The following is a 15,443-nucleotide window of genomic DNA, read 5'->3' as shown; positions in this document are numbered from 1 at the left end:
AAAACAGTAAGAACCATAAAAACAGTTATACTGCATCACATCAAAGATATCTAACCCATGAACCCGGGGCTGACATACAGAGGGTGTCTCAACATCACAAATAGTAATTAGTAAAGACTAATTAATTTGGAAAGATTAATTAATCTAATTGCACGCATCTTCCCCCATCCCTACACTCAGGCAAGCAAAATTAAAGAAATACATAAAAATGCGTAAGGAGCAGTTTATAAATAGATCCACTGTAGTAAGCAAAAAGTGAGATCAAAATCTTTATTCTTTATGGATAACATACTAAAGATTGCTTTTATTAGAAAAAAAAATATGAAAGTGGCTTACCTTGTCATCCCCAGGACAACGATACAGATTCTGGAAAGTACTGATAATGTTATTGCTGAATCTTGGAGCAAATACATCCTTCTCTTGCCCAAACTGATGCCGGGACTGTCTCACAATGGAGTCAATGACATATAGGCCAGGCACCTTGTATTCTGGTTTACACTGCAAAGAATGATAATTCAAAACAAGCATATGTGAAAAGTAACACAAACCATTAATGGCAGACTAAACATGAACAGCTTGCCCTATTTTTAAATGAATCACAGAATCACAGAAATGGGTCCAAGTATTACCAAAATGTTTGCTATTTAATAGATTGTGATGAAGCATGAAACTTTCTCAGAGACAGTTAAGTCTTAATGATCAGTTGGGCACAGCTGTATGTATTCTATAAATACTTATATGGTTTGAATTTCATTTATTACCACCAAAAACCTAACTTTTTTGAATCTATCTCTTAAAAATTAGCACATGAACCACATATCACTTTTAAATGCACACCTATTTTAAGACAGGTAGAGCAGCATAAATCATGAACAAATTCTTAATAGTTCATTGGGATTAGCTGAATGTAAGTGAATATAAGTCAATATATTTTTTTTCTTTCTTGGAGATTAAAATCAACATTAAAGTTAACACTTGTTTACTTTATTTTACGTCATTCTACATAGTGTATGGTATAAATTCCCCCTGCCAGAACAAGAAGATATTTTAGCAGACATTTATAGGTTGAGAATATCCCACTGATACTTACTTTAAAACAGTGAAAAACTTGCATAATTTACAAACAGCAAGGTATACATAAAACATGTTCTAACTACACTGCAAATTATTTAGGCAATTTTACTTAACAAAGGCAAAATTTTGGTCTTTTAGTTGCAAAGTAATTGCACCAGACAGGTGCAATCAGTTTTATGATACAATGAGAAGTGGCACAGAAATACAATGAAATCATCACTAGACTACACTATGACATGAAATTAGTTCATGAATATTGTCGTACACACTTATCACACAAAAAATCATGGAAAAGATGAGAAAGAATACATGAGGAAGTACACTGTTTCCCTGTCTAGTCCAGATAATCTATAAACATACTATTTAACACTGTAAAGTCATCCATCACCTCTAATACAGCCTTTCAGTATCATCTCCTCCTAGTTTTCTCTCAAGCGTTTTGTATATGCTTCAGTTCATAATTTTAAGTGTATTAGTTCTTTTTCTCCATTCTTTCACCTTTAATATTTTTTATTTATCTTGAGACATTCTTTTTATTATTTCTCCTTCCCCAGTGAGCATAACTTCCTCCTCTGTGTACTATTTCTAGCATCTTTGAGGTCATTAATAAAAAGATATTAAATGGGGCTGACTGGAATGTTGTTCTTTAGTTATCCCCACCGGGTAATACAGACAAAGTATTACAAATTATCTTTACACCTCAGTTATTAATCAGAGAGAATCTGAGAGGTTCTAAACAAACACTGTACATCAGATACAAAGAAATTCACTAACACTCAATGATAATTTTCCTCTTTTTTTATGACTTAAAACTTACAAATTGGAATCCATACATTTCCAACTACAGGTAAAATGTAGTTTTACCCAACAATAATGAACTGTTGCAAGAAAGCAAAGTACCATAAAACTCTTTGTTATGTAGAATTTTTAAATAATTAATGCATCTTCCCCCAAATTAATTCCAGTCTAGCCATATTTGTTTGTTTGTTTTAATTTGCAGGAACTACCAACTGAAATGCTACGTCTCACACTCCACAAAAGATGAGAATGAAAGGTCACCTTCAACTTTAAAATCTATGGGAAAACCTGGCAGAAAAGCAAAAGTAACTGTCACTCACTTTCAATTCTTTTGCTGTCAGCTGCTCATTTAATTGACAGCCTCTTTTAACATTAAATGAATATACCTACAGAAGTAATTCTAAAGCAGAACCCACACAGTATTTGTCTTTCTGCATCATGGGTTATGACCACCTACTGATTACTATCAGAAACAGAATGCAATTGAAAACTGAAATACACTGTTCTGTGATAAAAATGTATACATAAAACATGATGGTCTTGAGTAATCTGTATAATGCTAATTGAGGAAGCTTTTCTCTGTGCTAACATGAAATACCTGTTACTGACTTACCTTTTGAATGAATTTCTCAACACTCTGTACAACATGCTTGTAGAACTGGAAAATAAAGTTAGTATTTCAATAGAGGAGAAAATCTTAAGATGCATACACTTGTTCAAGTCTTGCAATATGGACAGTAAAGCTACAATTACGAACTTTGGTTGATTAACCAGCAATCCAATACCTACAGCTGAATATGCTGTTTTCCTTAGAAGATTTAACAGCATAAGGAAAAGTTAATCTCACTTGTTCTTTTTCTAAATGACATTTTCTTATATAGTAAGAATGTAATTCCTTCATGAAAAAAATACTATTATTTCACTGCATGTCTGAAGACATTAGTGCAACATTGCCAAGGATAGCATTTTTCTGTATCTCACTTATTTTACATACATGTATATTTGCTTTAATAACCTAAAAACATGAATATAAAGGAAAAATATTTAGTGGATGTTACAGTTCTCCTATGGTATGTGTTGTTGTGTTTTTTTAATCATCTTGCATATCATCTCAATAGTTCTACATCATCTCAGTAAACGCTCTAAAAAATTAAACCATGATACTGAGATGATAAATGTGGAAGCCTGAGCTACACTGTTCCAGTACCTCATAAGATACGCTGAAATACATCTCTCACAAATACAGTGAGGGACCAAATGCAGCAAGGGACCAAATTCATGTATTTTTTTGCTTTTATCTTATCCTCTTTTTCACTTCTCAAACTTTCACTTAATGTCTATCTGTTTTAATGCTTAACACTAATAACATACTTCTTTCCTCCATTGTTTTTCAGTACTGTTTTCTGTTGCTTTGTTGCTGTTTGGCAATTAGTTTTAATTTGTGGAGAGATAAGTCTTTAGTTAAGTGTCCTACTGCTAAAGCTTACGAATGACTTATATCCAAGCAACATCAAAAATAAAATCTATGAACAACACATCTGAAAAGGAATGCTACAGAATTGTGAGATGAGAAATAAAAAGGGAATTAAAAGAAGTTAGCCAAGTCCTTACCTTTATCGCCTTGATTGCTGCCTTGGTGATCTGTGTCATTTTAGCTTTAGAAATGGGTGGCTTGTAATCATTTAGCGAGTACAACTGCAAAAAACAAAAAACAAAGCAGAAAAAAGTGATCAGAAATATATTCTGGAATTGCAGAAAGTAAAAAAAATACAGTATTTTTACCACTATGAAATAGCACTTCTGATTTTCATCTCATTTTAAGCGTACATTACAGAAGCAAAGGCATCCCCCATTTAAGAAGAAATAAAAAGGCCCAATTAAATATAACGTAACAACCAAAATGCTTATAAGATAACAGGTTTTTCTTTGCAATGGTCACTGTATACCTGGTCTTATTAGCACTACATACAGCAGACACCCACAGGTGACATTACAAAGGAAATGCATGGGATATGCAAACATGACAGCTCTCATCAAGCTTCCCTTTCTAGGGAAAATAATAATAATATATATATATATATATATATATACACACACGTATATATATGTACACACACTTGATGGAAGCAGAACAGATGCTTAACCAAATATGTTTATATTCATCATCACTTGCCTACTGAAACCAATCTTGTTTATCTTAACAAAAACTTCCAGCCCAATGAAAACAAACATGTACCACTTTTGCCACTTAAACCAGCACATTCGCAAAAAGCATAGACTTCCTTCATTTACTGACTTAACAAAAAGAAGTAACATATCCAAAGTACTACAAATCCTTAAAAAAAAGTCCATCTGAGTTCTCAATTTCAACACAGATTTGTAACTTCGTAATATCTAAAAGCCAGAAGACAGACAATATACAAGTTGTGTTTTGGAACTCCTCCCCCCCCCACACTCCAAAGATGCAGTAATAACTTTTTACTTGTACATACATCTCCTGCCAGAAGCAATCCAGCGTGACACATATTCATCAGAAATTTGCTACATACTGGGAACTGTATATGAACTAACTTCACAGCTATGACTGATAGGTGGTAATTGGAAGCAACTCCATCCTTCACACTGAGTCAGAAATCCATCATCCAAGGCTCTTTACTTGCTGTGAAAACCAATGATTATTCACAACATATGGCTTTGAAAAATAAAATAAAAATGCTGCTCTTTACTCCTTCAAACCTAGATGTGAACAAACACAGTACTATCCAGTATTTGCTGCATTCATACACAAGACCAGACACAAAACGTCTAACAAGTTTAAGGATGTTCTTGACTTAGCTTACCCTGTATTTTTGTTTAAAACATGTACATTTAGAAGCACGCTGGCTTGGAAACAGAGCCCTAATAATGGGAATGGCTGCCCATACAAACATCTTTATTTTCTTTTTAAAGGCAAAAAGAATTGGAGTTTATTGCATAAAATCATGCATGAAAAAAAAGTCGAAAGATCACCCTCCTCTCCTACTACACACCCTGAGCAATACAATGTATTTATTTCTTTAGTTTCCTAAGATTCATTCAATCTTAAGCAAATAGCTAGCTGAGAAAACATAATTCAGAATGGTTTGCATTTCACAAAGTAAAATTTAAGAGTAAACAGGATCATACAGTGGAAAGGATTAGACAATTGTAAATATAGGTCATGCTCCCCAAGCTGCTTACAATATTTTATTGCTCTGAAGTTAACAGGAAGTTCTCAAGAGAGAAGGATTTGTTCTCACTGCAAACATGAGATGCTTTTCTGTCCTTTCCTGTCAAAAACAGCTTTAGCTAAAACTTTGCAAAGCTGTCAAAAGACAAATTGGAAAAAAAATCGGTTGCCCTTGCATAAGTGCAAGTTTTTTTAGCCTGAAAGAATTTCAATTAAAACTGTGAAAAACTAGTTCACAGCTAGACATCCACTTTTTCAACAACTATTAAAACAGGTTGTTTTCAACTAACCCTACTTGTTGTTGCAAAATATTCTGAATTACTTATGTGCTTCTCAAATAAATAAAATAAATAAATAAATAAATAAATAAATAAAGCAATAGCCTTCTAGAATTCAAATATGTAAATGTTCTCAGCAGGTATTGGGAAAAGGGACAAAAGGCAGAGAATCAAGATTGGTTTTGAACCAATTGGTTTCTTCTTTTTCTTACAGTTCAGTGTTCAGCTTTCAGCTAATTTTCAGTTGCTCAGAGGTGATTTACCAGACTGCAGGTCATTTGGTCCTACACAGTGGCTTAGCTGGATGATACACAACTACAGCTAAACTATTTCTGGGGCCACTAGAGTGCCAGAAACATTTTGCTTACTTTATCGCAGTGTGCCTTAGTTCATGCATTCCTAGTCAGCATTCCCAAAACTCAAAATACTAGCAAAAGCCATTCAGATATGTGAGCGAGAATGAAACCAGCCTAGATTCAGGAAGCCGCCTTGCCAATCCAAATACTGACCAACAGAAGATAGGAATTGTAGCTCCCTACCACAGACACACAGCTACAAGGAGGCAGAGCCACTGACTCACATCCACGTGCTAGGACCACACTGACCTGTCCATCAGCTTTGAAATCCTCAGGAAAAAAAAAAAAAAAAGGTGGATGGGTGGGTGGGTGAATGGGTGAATGGATGGCTGGGGTAGTTCAAAGCATCAAGAGCGCTATGAAACTGCTGGGAGACAAACACCAGTCACAACTGACTCTGAAGCATTAGCTATGTGTAGTCAGTTGCCTTAGTACCACCCATTCAGAATATGCCCCAAAACAACAGGATTATATGGCAGGTAGCAGAGAGCCAAACGCAGCCTTGTATTTTCTGGTTTAAATGATCTGCCATTAAAAATAAACAAACGAAACAGCAAAATTAAGAGAACACTTCTCTAGAGAGAGGCTTTTTGGACGACAGGTGCACCTGTTCCGGGTTTTAGTTCTTCTGAATATTTTTTTTCCTTAATAGTCTTTAAGAAGCTTTTATTTCCTATAAACACTTATTTTGAAAACAACATTCACTTGGAATACAGTGATTAAGGCCCATCAATGCATGGTAGAAAAACTATGAAGGAGCAACTTCTGTAATACCGCATGGGAAAACGTGAGGGCCCTGTGTGAAATACCTATTTGAATTTTGCATCACTTAATGCAAGACTTTTGAAAAAAATCGAGTTTCACTTATGAAATTAAGAAATATGTCATTTCTTAAAATTAAACTCAATCTTTAGCTTTGTACTGAATTGAGTTACATAAGACACAGACACCTGCAGGGTAGCTTAATCCAAATGCAAGCAGACCCAAACCACACTTCACTGAATACAGATACCCTAACATGCACAAGTGCCTTCCTGAATACCTATCAACAGCACCCACGTTCTTAGCTCCATCCTCAGCTAATTCGTACACTATGTTTATTAACTGTCAACCAGGGACTCCTCTCCACTTGCTCTATTGCTAGGCTAGTTTGAGAGGCAAGACTTGAATGCATCTCTAGCAATGAAATTTTGTGTTTGTTTTTTTCTTCATCTAGCATACATGATTGTGTTATTACATATATATATATATATATATTTTTTTTTTTTTTTAAAGAAAACAGGCATGTAAACGAATCAAATATACTTCCAATCTAGTTAAGGAAAAATAATCACATCTATTCAGGATTGTAAAACATGAAAATAGAGTTAAATATATATGGAGGTGATTGGCAACAGCCAACATGGCTTCACTAAGGGGAAGGTCATGCCTGACAAATCTGGTGGCCTTCTATTATAGGGTTATAGCACTGGTGGATAGGGGAAGAGCAACTTACATCATCTACCTGGACTTGTGCAAAGCACGTGACACTGTTCCACATGATATGCTTGTCTCTAAAATGAAGAGACATGGATTTTACAGATGGACCACTTAGTGGATTAGGAATGGACGTTTGCACTCAAAGAATTGTGGTCAACAGCTCCATATCCCGGTGGAGGCCAGTAACGAGTGGTGTTCCTCAGGGGTCTGTACCCTGGGGTGTATCAGAAGGGGTGTGTTAGTAGGTCAAGACAGGTTCTCCTCCTCTTCTACTCTGCCCTGGTGAGCCTGCATCTGGAATACTGTGTCCAGTTCTGGGCCCCTCAGTTCAAGAAGGACGGGGAACTGCTTGACAGAGTGCAGCGCAGAGCCATGAGGATGGTTAAGGGAGTGGAGCTTCTCCTTTACGAGGAAAGGCTAAAGGAGCTGTGTCTCTTTAGCCTGGAGAAGAAGAGACTGAGGGGTGACCTTACTATGTTTATAAATATGGAAAGGGCGAGTGTCAGGGGGGATGGAGCCAGGCTCTTCTCAGTGACATCCAATGATAGGACAAGGGGCGATGGGTACAAGCTGGAACATAGGAGGTTCTGCTTGAGTATGAGACAAATTTTTTTTTATGGTGAGGGTGACAGAGCACTGAACAGGCTGCCCAGGGGGTTGTGGAGTCTCCTCTGGAGACATTCAAAACCTGCCTGGATGTGTTCTTGTGTGACATGGTCTAAGTGTTCCTGCTCTCACAGGGGGATTGGACTAGATGATCTTTCAAGGTCCCTTCCAATCCCTAACGTTCCGATTCTGTATTGGGACCAGTGCTGTTTTAAAATCTTTGTTGGTGACATGGACAGTGGGATTGAGTGCACCTTCAGCAAATTTCCCAATGACACCAAGCTGTGTGGTATGGTTGACACTCTGTAGAGAAGGGATGCCATCCAGAGGGACCTGGGCAGGCTTGAGAGGTGGGCGTGTGCGAACCTCATGATGTTCCACAAGGCTAAGTGCAAGGTCCTGCACCTGGACTAAGGTGATCCCAAACACAAATGCAGGCTGGGTGTAGAACGGACTGAAAGCAGCCCTGAGGAGAAGGACCTGGGGGCGTTGGTTGATGAGAAGCTCAACATGAGCCAGCAACATGCACTTGCAGCCCAGAAGGCCAACCATATCCTAAGCCATGTCTAAAGAAGTGCAGGTGGCAGGGTGAGGGAGGTGATTCTCCCCCTCTGCTCTGCTCCTGTGAGACCCCACCTGGAGCACTGCATTCAGCTTTGGGGTCCCCTGCACAACAAGGACATGAATGCATTACAGCGAGTCCAAAAGGGCCACAAAGCTGATCCAAGGGGCTGCAGCACCTCTCCTGTGAAGACAGGCTGAGGGAGTTGGGGTTGCTCAGTCTAGAGAAGAAGAGGTTCCAGGGACACTTTATAGCAGCCTTCCATTACTTAAATGGGACCTACAGGAAAGCTGGAGAGGGACTCTGTCACGAAGTGTAGGGATAGGACAAGGGGAAATGGTTTTAAACTAAAAAGGATAGGTTTAAATTAGACATTAGGTAGAAATTCTTTACTCAGAGGGTGGTGAGGCACTGGCACAGGTTGCACAGAGAAACTGTGGATTCCCCATCCCTGGAGGTGTTCAAGGCCAGGCTGGATGGGGATTTGGGCAACCTGGTCTGGTGGGAGGTGTCCCTGCCCATGGCAGGGGGTCGGAACTGGGTGGTCTTCAACGCCCCTTCCACTCCAAACCGTTCTGTGATCCTATGATGTGTACTATTTCTATTTTTAGAACTTGCATTTATAGTCTGGCTCATTTTTTCTTGTATGTCCTTTTGTACAAATGATTAGTCAGAACAGTTTACTACAATTATTTCCTGATTATGATTTTATAAGGCATTCATGCTCACTGGCAGAAGGTAACCGCTTGCCCTCATGTTAAACAAGCCTTTAAACAAACTAGGAAAAAATGCCAATGTGGTTAAAGTCAGAGAAACACTCTGAAGCAAACTGATAGGTATACTACTGAAAATCAGAAGTGGTATCCAAAAAGGATAAAAAAAGAAAGTGGCCATACACTGTAGCTGGCAAAGTAAAATAAAAAAAAAAAAAAATAAAGCAACTGAGTTTGAGAAACAACAAGGAAAATGTGTAACATCTAAGCCTTTTTCAAAAGGCAAACAGTAACAGACCTGTCCATGGGGTCCTCCAGGGCTAAAAGACAATCAGTGCATACAAAAGGACTCACAGGAGATAAAACCCAACAGAAGAACCACCCTCTGCATCTGTTTGTAGATCTATGCACTGAAGAAAAACTCTGGAGACTTCCCATACCACAATCTGCCTCACGTGGCACAGAAAAAGTTCACAAAGTGAAAAATAATGAACTGCCAGAACCAAACTGTGAAGGAACTCAAGAATCAAAGACCTACTACTAACTGTGATTCCTGAATTTTCACATCAATCAGGCGCGATTTTGTTGTGCTAAAAGACAGGAGAAGCAAGAGGAATTTCTGAGAAGGGCTCAGAAATTCTCTCAAGGGGAGATTTAGGAAGCCACATATCAGTTCAGTTCAGTGTTTGTACCAGAAAATAAATAAATAAATAAATTACTTGAAAGAAAAGAACGAGTTGGCACAGATAACTTCACACAGCTGTTGTAAAGAAAAGCCGCATCCCAAACTATTGCTGTTCTCTAGAAGGCTCCGTAAGCACACAGAGAAATCCCTGACACAGCCCACCTGGCGTACCAAAAGGCATTTAGCACAAACCACAAAGGCATCTCTCACAAAAGGCTCCCAAGAAACTAAGGTCTGCTAAACAGGCACTAGCATGACAAACCAGTTACTCCTTACGGACAGTCAACAAGTGAGTTGAGTAAATCATTTTATTTATAGCCATAAGTCATTTTGTTTACAGCAGCAGGAAGTCCCAGAGTCCTGTTTGTGCTGGGGACTGTGGTGTTCTCTGTGTTCTGGATAGGAACGATGAAGTCTGACTAGCAAAAGCTGCAAAGGAACATCAGTGATACCACCAATAAAAAAGGCAAACAAACGAAACGCAAGCACGCACGAAGTAGTGGACACAGGCTTTGAAGCTGACTATTGCCATTCAGGAATGAGATGTGCTGATGCAAGAGACGGTTCTTTGAAAGCAACAGCTCAACAGTAAACCAGAAAAATCTCCATAGTAAACACAGCTTTTAGAACCACAACATTATTTAGGACACTGTACTAACCTACGGGGCGCTCTCATTAATATTTCTGGAATTTCTGCCCTCCCCTCTAATCCCCAAGGTTGGCAGGAAATCATTAAGGATGATAAAAAGTATGGAGAAGCTTTCAAGTTAAGAACAAGGGTGCTCTTCAAGGGTGTTGAAGCTTCAAGCAGGATTTCTAAGGAAATGGCAGGTGCCAATGCAACCCTGCCTTGTGGGGAAGGTGAGGGGGAGGAGGAGCGTGCCACATGAAATTAACAGGGACCAAGTGAAAACCAGGCTGGTGTAGGTGGCTCTCAATTGCCAATTTTGTTTCCCTCAGCGAATTCCCTGCCCTGGAGGGGAGCTTTGGTGTGCCTCAGGGGGACATGACTCACCCGTAACAGTTATTAACATCTTGATATGTCTTCACCCAGGTACCATAATGAAACACACCCACTCTTTTAAATAACTGTATAAAATACAGCTAGCAATCTGTATGCTACTATAAAACACAGCTCCTGGTTAAAAAGAACTCTTTTGAATGAAGTTTGAGCCTTATCATGTCAGGAAGCTGCATTTCTCCACAAGAGAAATACAGCTCATTTCAGAGGGGGAAAAGTGAAATACTACAATCTTTCCACGGCAGACAAAACCAGTAAGTTTCAGAGTTTTTGAAACATGCCAGTCACATTTATGATACAAGCTTGAAAGAAGAAAGCCTGGGAGTAGACACACAAACCATAATGGAAACTTCAAAAAATATGCTTAACAGTTGAGCTACCATATGGTTCAGTGATTTTGAAGAATATCTAAATCCATTCACTAGTAATTTATCTACTTTTCTGGATAAACATCAACCCATACCAGACACTTGCCCAAAAAGACTAAAAAAAGAATGATCAGTATAGCATGTCTTTAAGCATCTGACCCCTACCAATATATATCTGACCACCAACAAAACCTGTTTTTTCTAGTTATTTTCATAACTTCACAGTCGGAAAGACTTGCATACTTATGCTTACATCTTTTTCTTTTTTCTTGCACCAGGAACTAAAAATAAATATGATAATCCAAACAAAACTGATATTCTTTCCCCACCTCCGTTAATACCCGAGGAGAAGAAAAGAGTCTTCTGCCATTTGCCCAGAAAAACGTAACACGACAAGGAGTTCTGCATTCACCCACGATTCAATCTGACAGAATAAAACTCTCCTGAGTAAAGTCACCCGAACGCAAATATAACGCTTGGGGAGAATGCTGGTTGCTTTTTTGTTGTTTGTTTGCTGTTTTTTGTTTGTTTATTTTTATTATTTTTTTCCTCTGCTTCAATAAGCCTACTTATTTGAATAAATAGGATGGCTAAAACCTCACAAAAGTCTACAAACATCCCCGACAAAATTATACAAAGCTTTGTTTTCTACTGTTCATTCCTGAACTATGGCACATTAGTCAAAAACCTAGAGGTAAGACATTCCCTCTGTAAAGGTAGATAGTGCTATCATACACAAAATGAACCGAGCCACAGAAGGAAATATCTGAGGCTGAAGGAAGCAAAACTAACGTCTTCCAAAGAACACATGCTAACAAGGAAGGAAGACTACACTCCTACACATTTTTTTGAGGCAAAAAAAAATGGCTAATAATTGGAGACAAGTCATGAGCAGTCTACATGTGCTGGTAAAACAGAAACCATTTCCAAACTATTAGCTACATTTTTTTGGGGAAAAAAAAAAAAAAAGTTAGAGAATTAAGTTATGAAGAACATTAAATGCTGTTTTCCCATGTGAATTTTTGGATTCTTTTTTTTTTTTTTTTTTTGTGAGAAAAATAAAGAGACTATTTTCAAGTTACTATAAAAAGTGTCAGTGATTTTTCAACTTAGCACACTTAATGCTAGCATACATTTGATTGCAATGCAATGAAAATATAATGTTGTATTAGTTTATTCTAGAAAGCTGTGGACAGAACACCTGACTGCCTCTCTGAGGTACTCCAGATGATTGAATATTGCTCAGCTCCAAACACATTGCAAACAAAATTGGAAACTACAAAATAGAAGTGAGCATTAATTTTTCCAAGCGATGTATAGCTAAAGGAAACACCAGATCAGTTTGCAAACAATTTGGGTGTAGGGAAGCTGTTTTACAGCCTAGCTTTATGATGATTCCATCTAGTCATGCCCTGACACCACCACTTTGATAATTAGTTGGGGAACAATCAATAAACCTTTGATAGAAGTCTTCACATTTGGTTAACCACTGAATATAGATCACTAGGAAAACTTTAAAGGGAAGACAAAATGAGTCTGCAAAGATGCACTTATCACCAAACACTGATCTGTCTCAATGAAAGCTATTCCCAGGGTAATGATCTGACCAGGTAAGAATCAGGTGCCAGCCAAACGGCCACGTAAGCAAGCAGCAGCTTATCAGACAGATAGCACTGAGAGTCTTCAAGCTGATCATAGTAGCTGGTAGGTGTTAAAAAGGTGTGTTTTTTTTTCTTGCTGTCTTGTGAGACTATCTTGTCAACCTGCTTTGTTACTGTCTTAATTGTAAAAATATATTTCAAAAGCTCTTATGCTAACTCAACAGTACAGAAATGTAACTGAGACACACAGAGGGTCACACCTATATGATGTCTCCAGAACTACCACTACTTCCTCTCCAAGTCTCTTCAACAGACTGTGTAACAGCTAACCAATTCACTTCATAGTCATGCCTCCAAAACCATCCTTATTCAACTGTTTCACCTCTCCAACTTGTTGGCCTTGTGACACACCAAAATATTAAGTAGCATGACAGTGCCATAGTAGGGTGAAAAAACACCAGTGTGGTGGCTTATACTGTTTACCAAGTTTACTGCTTAAGAGGAATGCTCTCAGTGGAGGATTTGAGCTATAGAGATGAGCTCATAGGATCGTGCCCCTTCGGTGGCAAGAAGACCCTTTCACCATATGAACATCCAGTATGTCAGGTTCCTTTTCCAGGTCCTCCAGAAACTCATGAAATTGCAGGTACTCTTTCCGTTCCCTTTTTTATTACCCTCCACATACAAAGTCTCAGCAAACCTTTGAACGTTCTTGTCAACCCTTACAGAGTCCTAGTCAACTTGGACATTTCAAGTGCCAGGAGGAGTGGGAAGCTTGACAAGAGACATGACAGACATTTCAAGCTCCCTGTCTGATCCCACCTCTGGGCTGAGCATCATCACAGGGCCCCCATGCCTACTTGGACCCTTCCAAGAAGTGGTGGTGGTGATCAGGCCTGCTGGGCTCTCTCTATTCCTCTGCAGTTCTTTTTTCTTTCTTCCTTTTTTTTTTTTTAAAAAAAAATCTTAACACTTCTCACTTCTCATTATTATTTATTTTTTACCTTCTCTCTCTTTTGGTTATGTTTTTGTGGGTTTTGACTTTTTTGGTAACCTCTTCTCCTTTTCTTTGAGCAAGGATATAGTAGAAAATACATTATTTACTGAGGCACATCACTAGTACAGGGAAAAAGAATGGGAACTAGACCACTATCTTATCATCCTTCTATCACCTCTGTTCTAGCCTGAAAAGAGTATTAATATTTACTAACTTCTCATACAAACCTGTGTCATTCCTTTGACTGTCCTTTCTGCCCTTCTCTATGTATGTAGTTCTGCCAGAATGATCATATGAGGTGGAAACTATACTGCACGTGTCATAAAATATGGATGTAATGTCAGTATAATGAGTCTCTATTTCTTTCCTAAACATTTTTGGGATCCTATTTGCTGTTTTGTTTACTGCTGAAGTTTTAACAGGCCTTTTTATTTCAACTGCAAGATTTGCAACTGCAGTCTGCCATCTAACAGTCAGTATGGCAACGTCACTTCGCAATCCTTCATGGTTAGCCTTTCATTATCACTATCCCAAATAACTTAATACATCCAACAAATCTGGTTGCATCAATGTTTAACCCCTTTTTCACAGCATTTATAAATATATTGAAATGCGTGGATTCCCAGCATAAATAAATATGCATAAAATAACATCATCAAACAGGAATTTATTTCTACATATAGTCTTTTCTCCCACTTCCCCTTTTAGCAGTTATCCACACAATTTAAAGATGTGCTCTTTCTCTATGCAATTCAACTTTTCAAACTTTTGGGGATGGATCTTGCCAACTACCATTTGGAAATCCCAGTAATTAGCATCACCTGGTTCTCCCTTGTCCACATGCTTGCAGATTTTCTGAAAGAACTCTCATACATATATGACATACCATTTTCCCTCATAAAAATCACAATGATTCTTTCTCATTTTATATCCATTTGGGAACTGCTTCAGACAAATACAAATCATGGTACTTATTTCTCATTATCTTCAACTGATATTTCTCTTGTTATTGCACTGGTTAAAAAAAAGAAGCCTTAAGAGTCAGCTTTTACTATCACATCTTTAAGTGTTTTTCTCTTGTAGCACCCTCTCCCTTGTAGTCAACAGATTTAATCTGGGAATATATAGGAAATTGGCCTCAGAAAGGTTTTATATGCATTCGCTGGACAAAAAAAAAAAAAAAAAGTGTCATTTCCTCATGCATCTCTTTCAGAAGTAACAGGTTCCAAATACAAAGTTACATAGATTCTACACCAAAATTCTAGATTTAAGTAACATATCCAGAGAAAGAAGAGGCTGAAAGGTAAAGCCAATCACATACACAATTTTGCATTTTCCTGTCTCTGATATAACAATTTAATGCTTTGAACAGCAAAAGGCAATGACACTGACACAGAAGAAACTATGTAAAAGCCAGTATTCTAGCATATGTAAGAGTTAGGACTTAACCACATTATTAATACTCTCTTTTCTCAATGTCATTTTATATAAATTGTAGTCTTATCTCCAAAATTTGAAGTTTAAAAAAAAAAAACAAAACACACATGAGCTTGCTCAAATATTTAATGAACTGTATAAATTATATATTGTGAATGGGGTAAAGACAAAGATCAGGTTGATACTGTAGTTAAAGCATTGAATTTCTGCTGGTTTTGTTGTTTTTTTTTGTTTGTTTGTTTTTAACTTTAATTATGTTA

The 15,443-nt window shown here is 37.7% G+C and overlaps 1 protein-coding gene across 3 annotated transcripts in view; it reads right to left on the bottom strand.

The window, feature by feature from the left end:
- The window catches only part of SCAF8 (SR-related CTD associated factor 8), a 93,421-nt gene that overhangs the window by 66,761 nt on the left and 11,217 nt on the right, over nucleotides 1-15,443 (bottom strand). For all 3 annotated transcript variants that reach the window (XM_082758320.1, XM_082758321.1, XM_082758319.1), the window contains exons 2-4: nucleotides 3,484-3,567; nucleotides 2,486-2,530; nucleotides 337-498 (exon numbers count right to left, since the gene is read on the bottom strand). In XM_082758320.1, the coding sequence (XP_082614446.1) occupies nucleotides 337-498; nucleotides 2,486-2,530; nucleotides 3,484-3,567 (291 nt within the window). The remainder of the gene's footprint in view (nucleotides 1-336; nucleotides 499-2,485; nucleotides 2,531-3,483; nucleotides 3,568-15,443) is intronic.

This window comes from Aythya marila (assembly GCF_965140915.1).
Source record: "Aythya marila genome assembly, chromosome: 3".
Lineage (NCBI taxonomy): Eukaryota > Metazoa > Chordata > Aves > Anseriformes > Anatidae > Aythya > Aythya marila.
The sequence above is the reverse complement of the archived record's forward strand: the minus strand, read 5'-3'. Positions and strand labels throughout refer to the sequence as shown.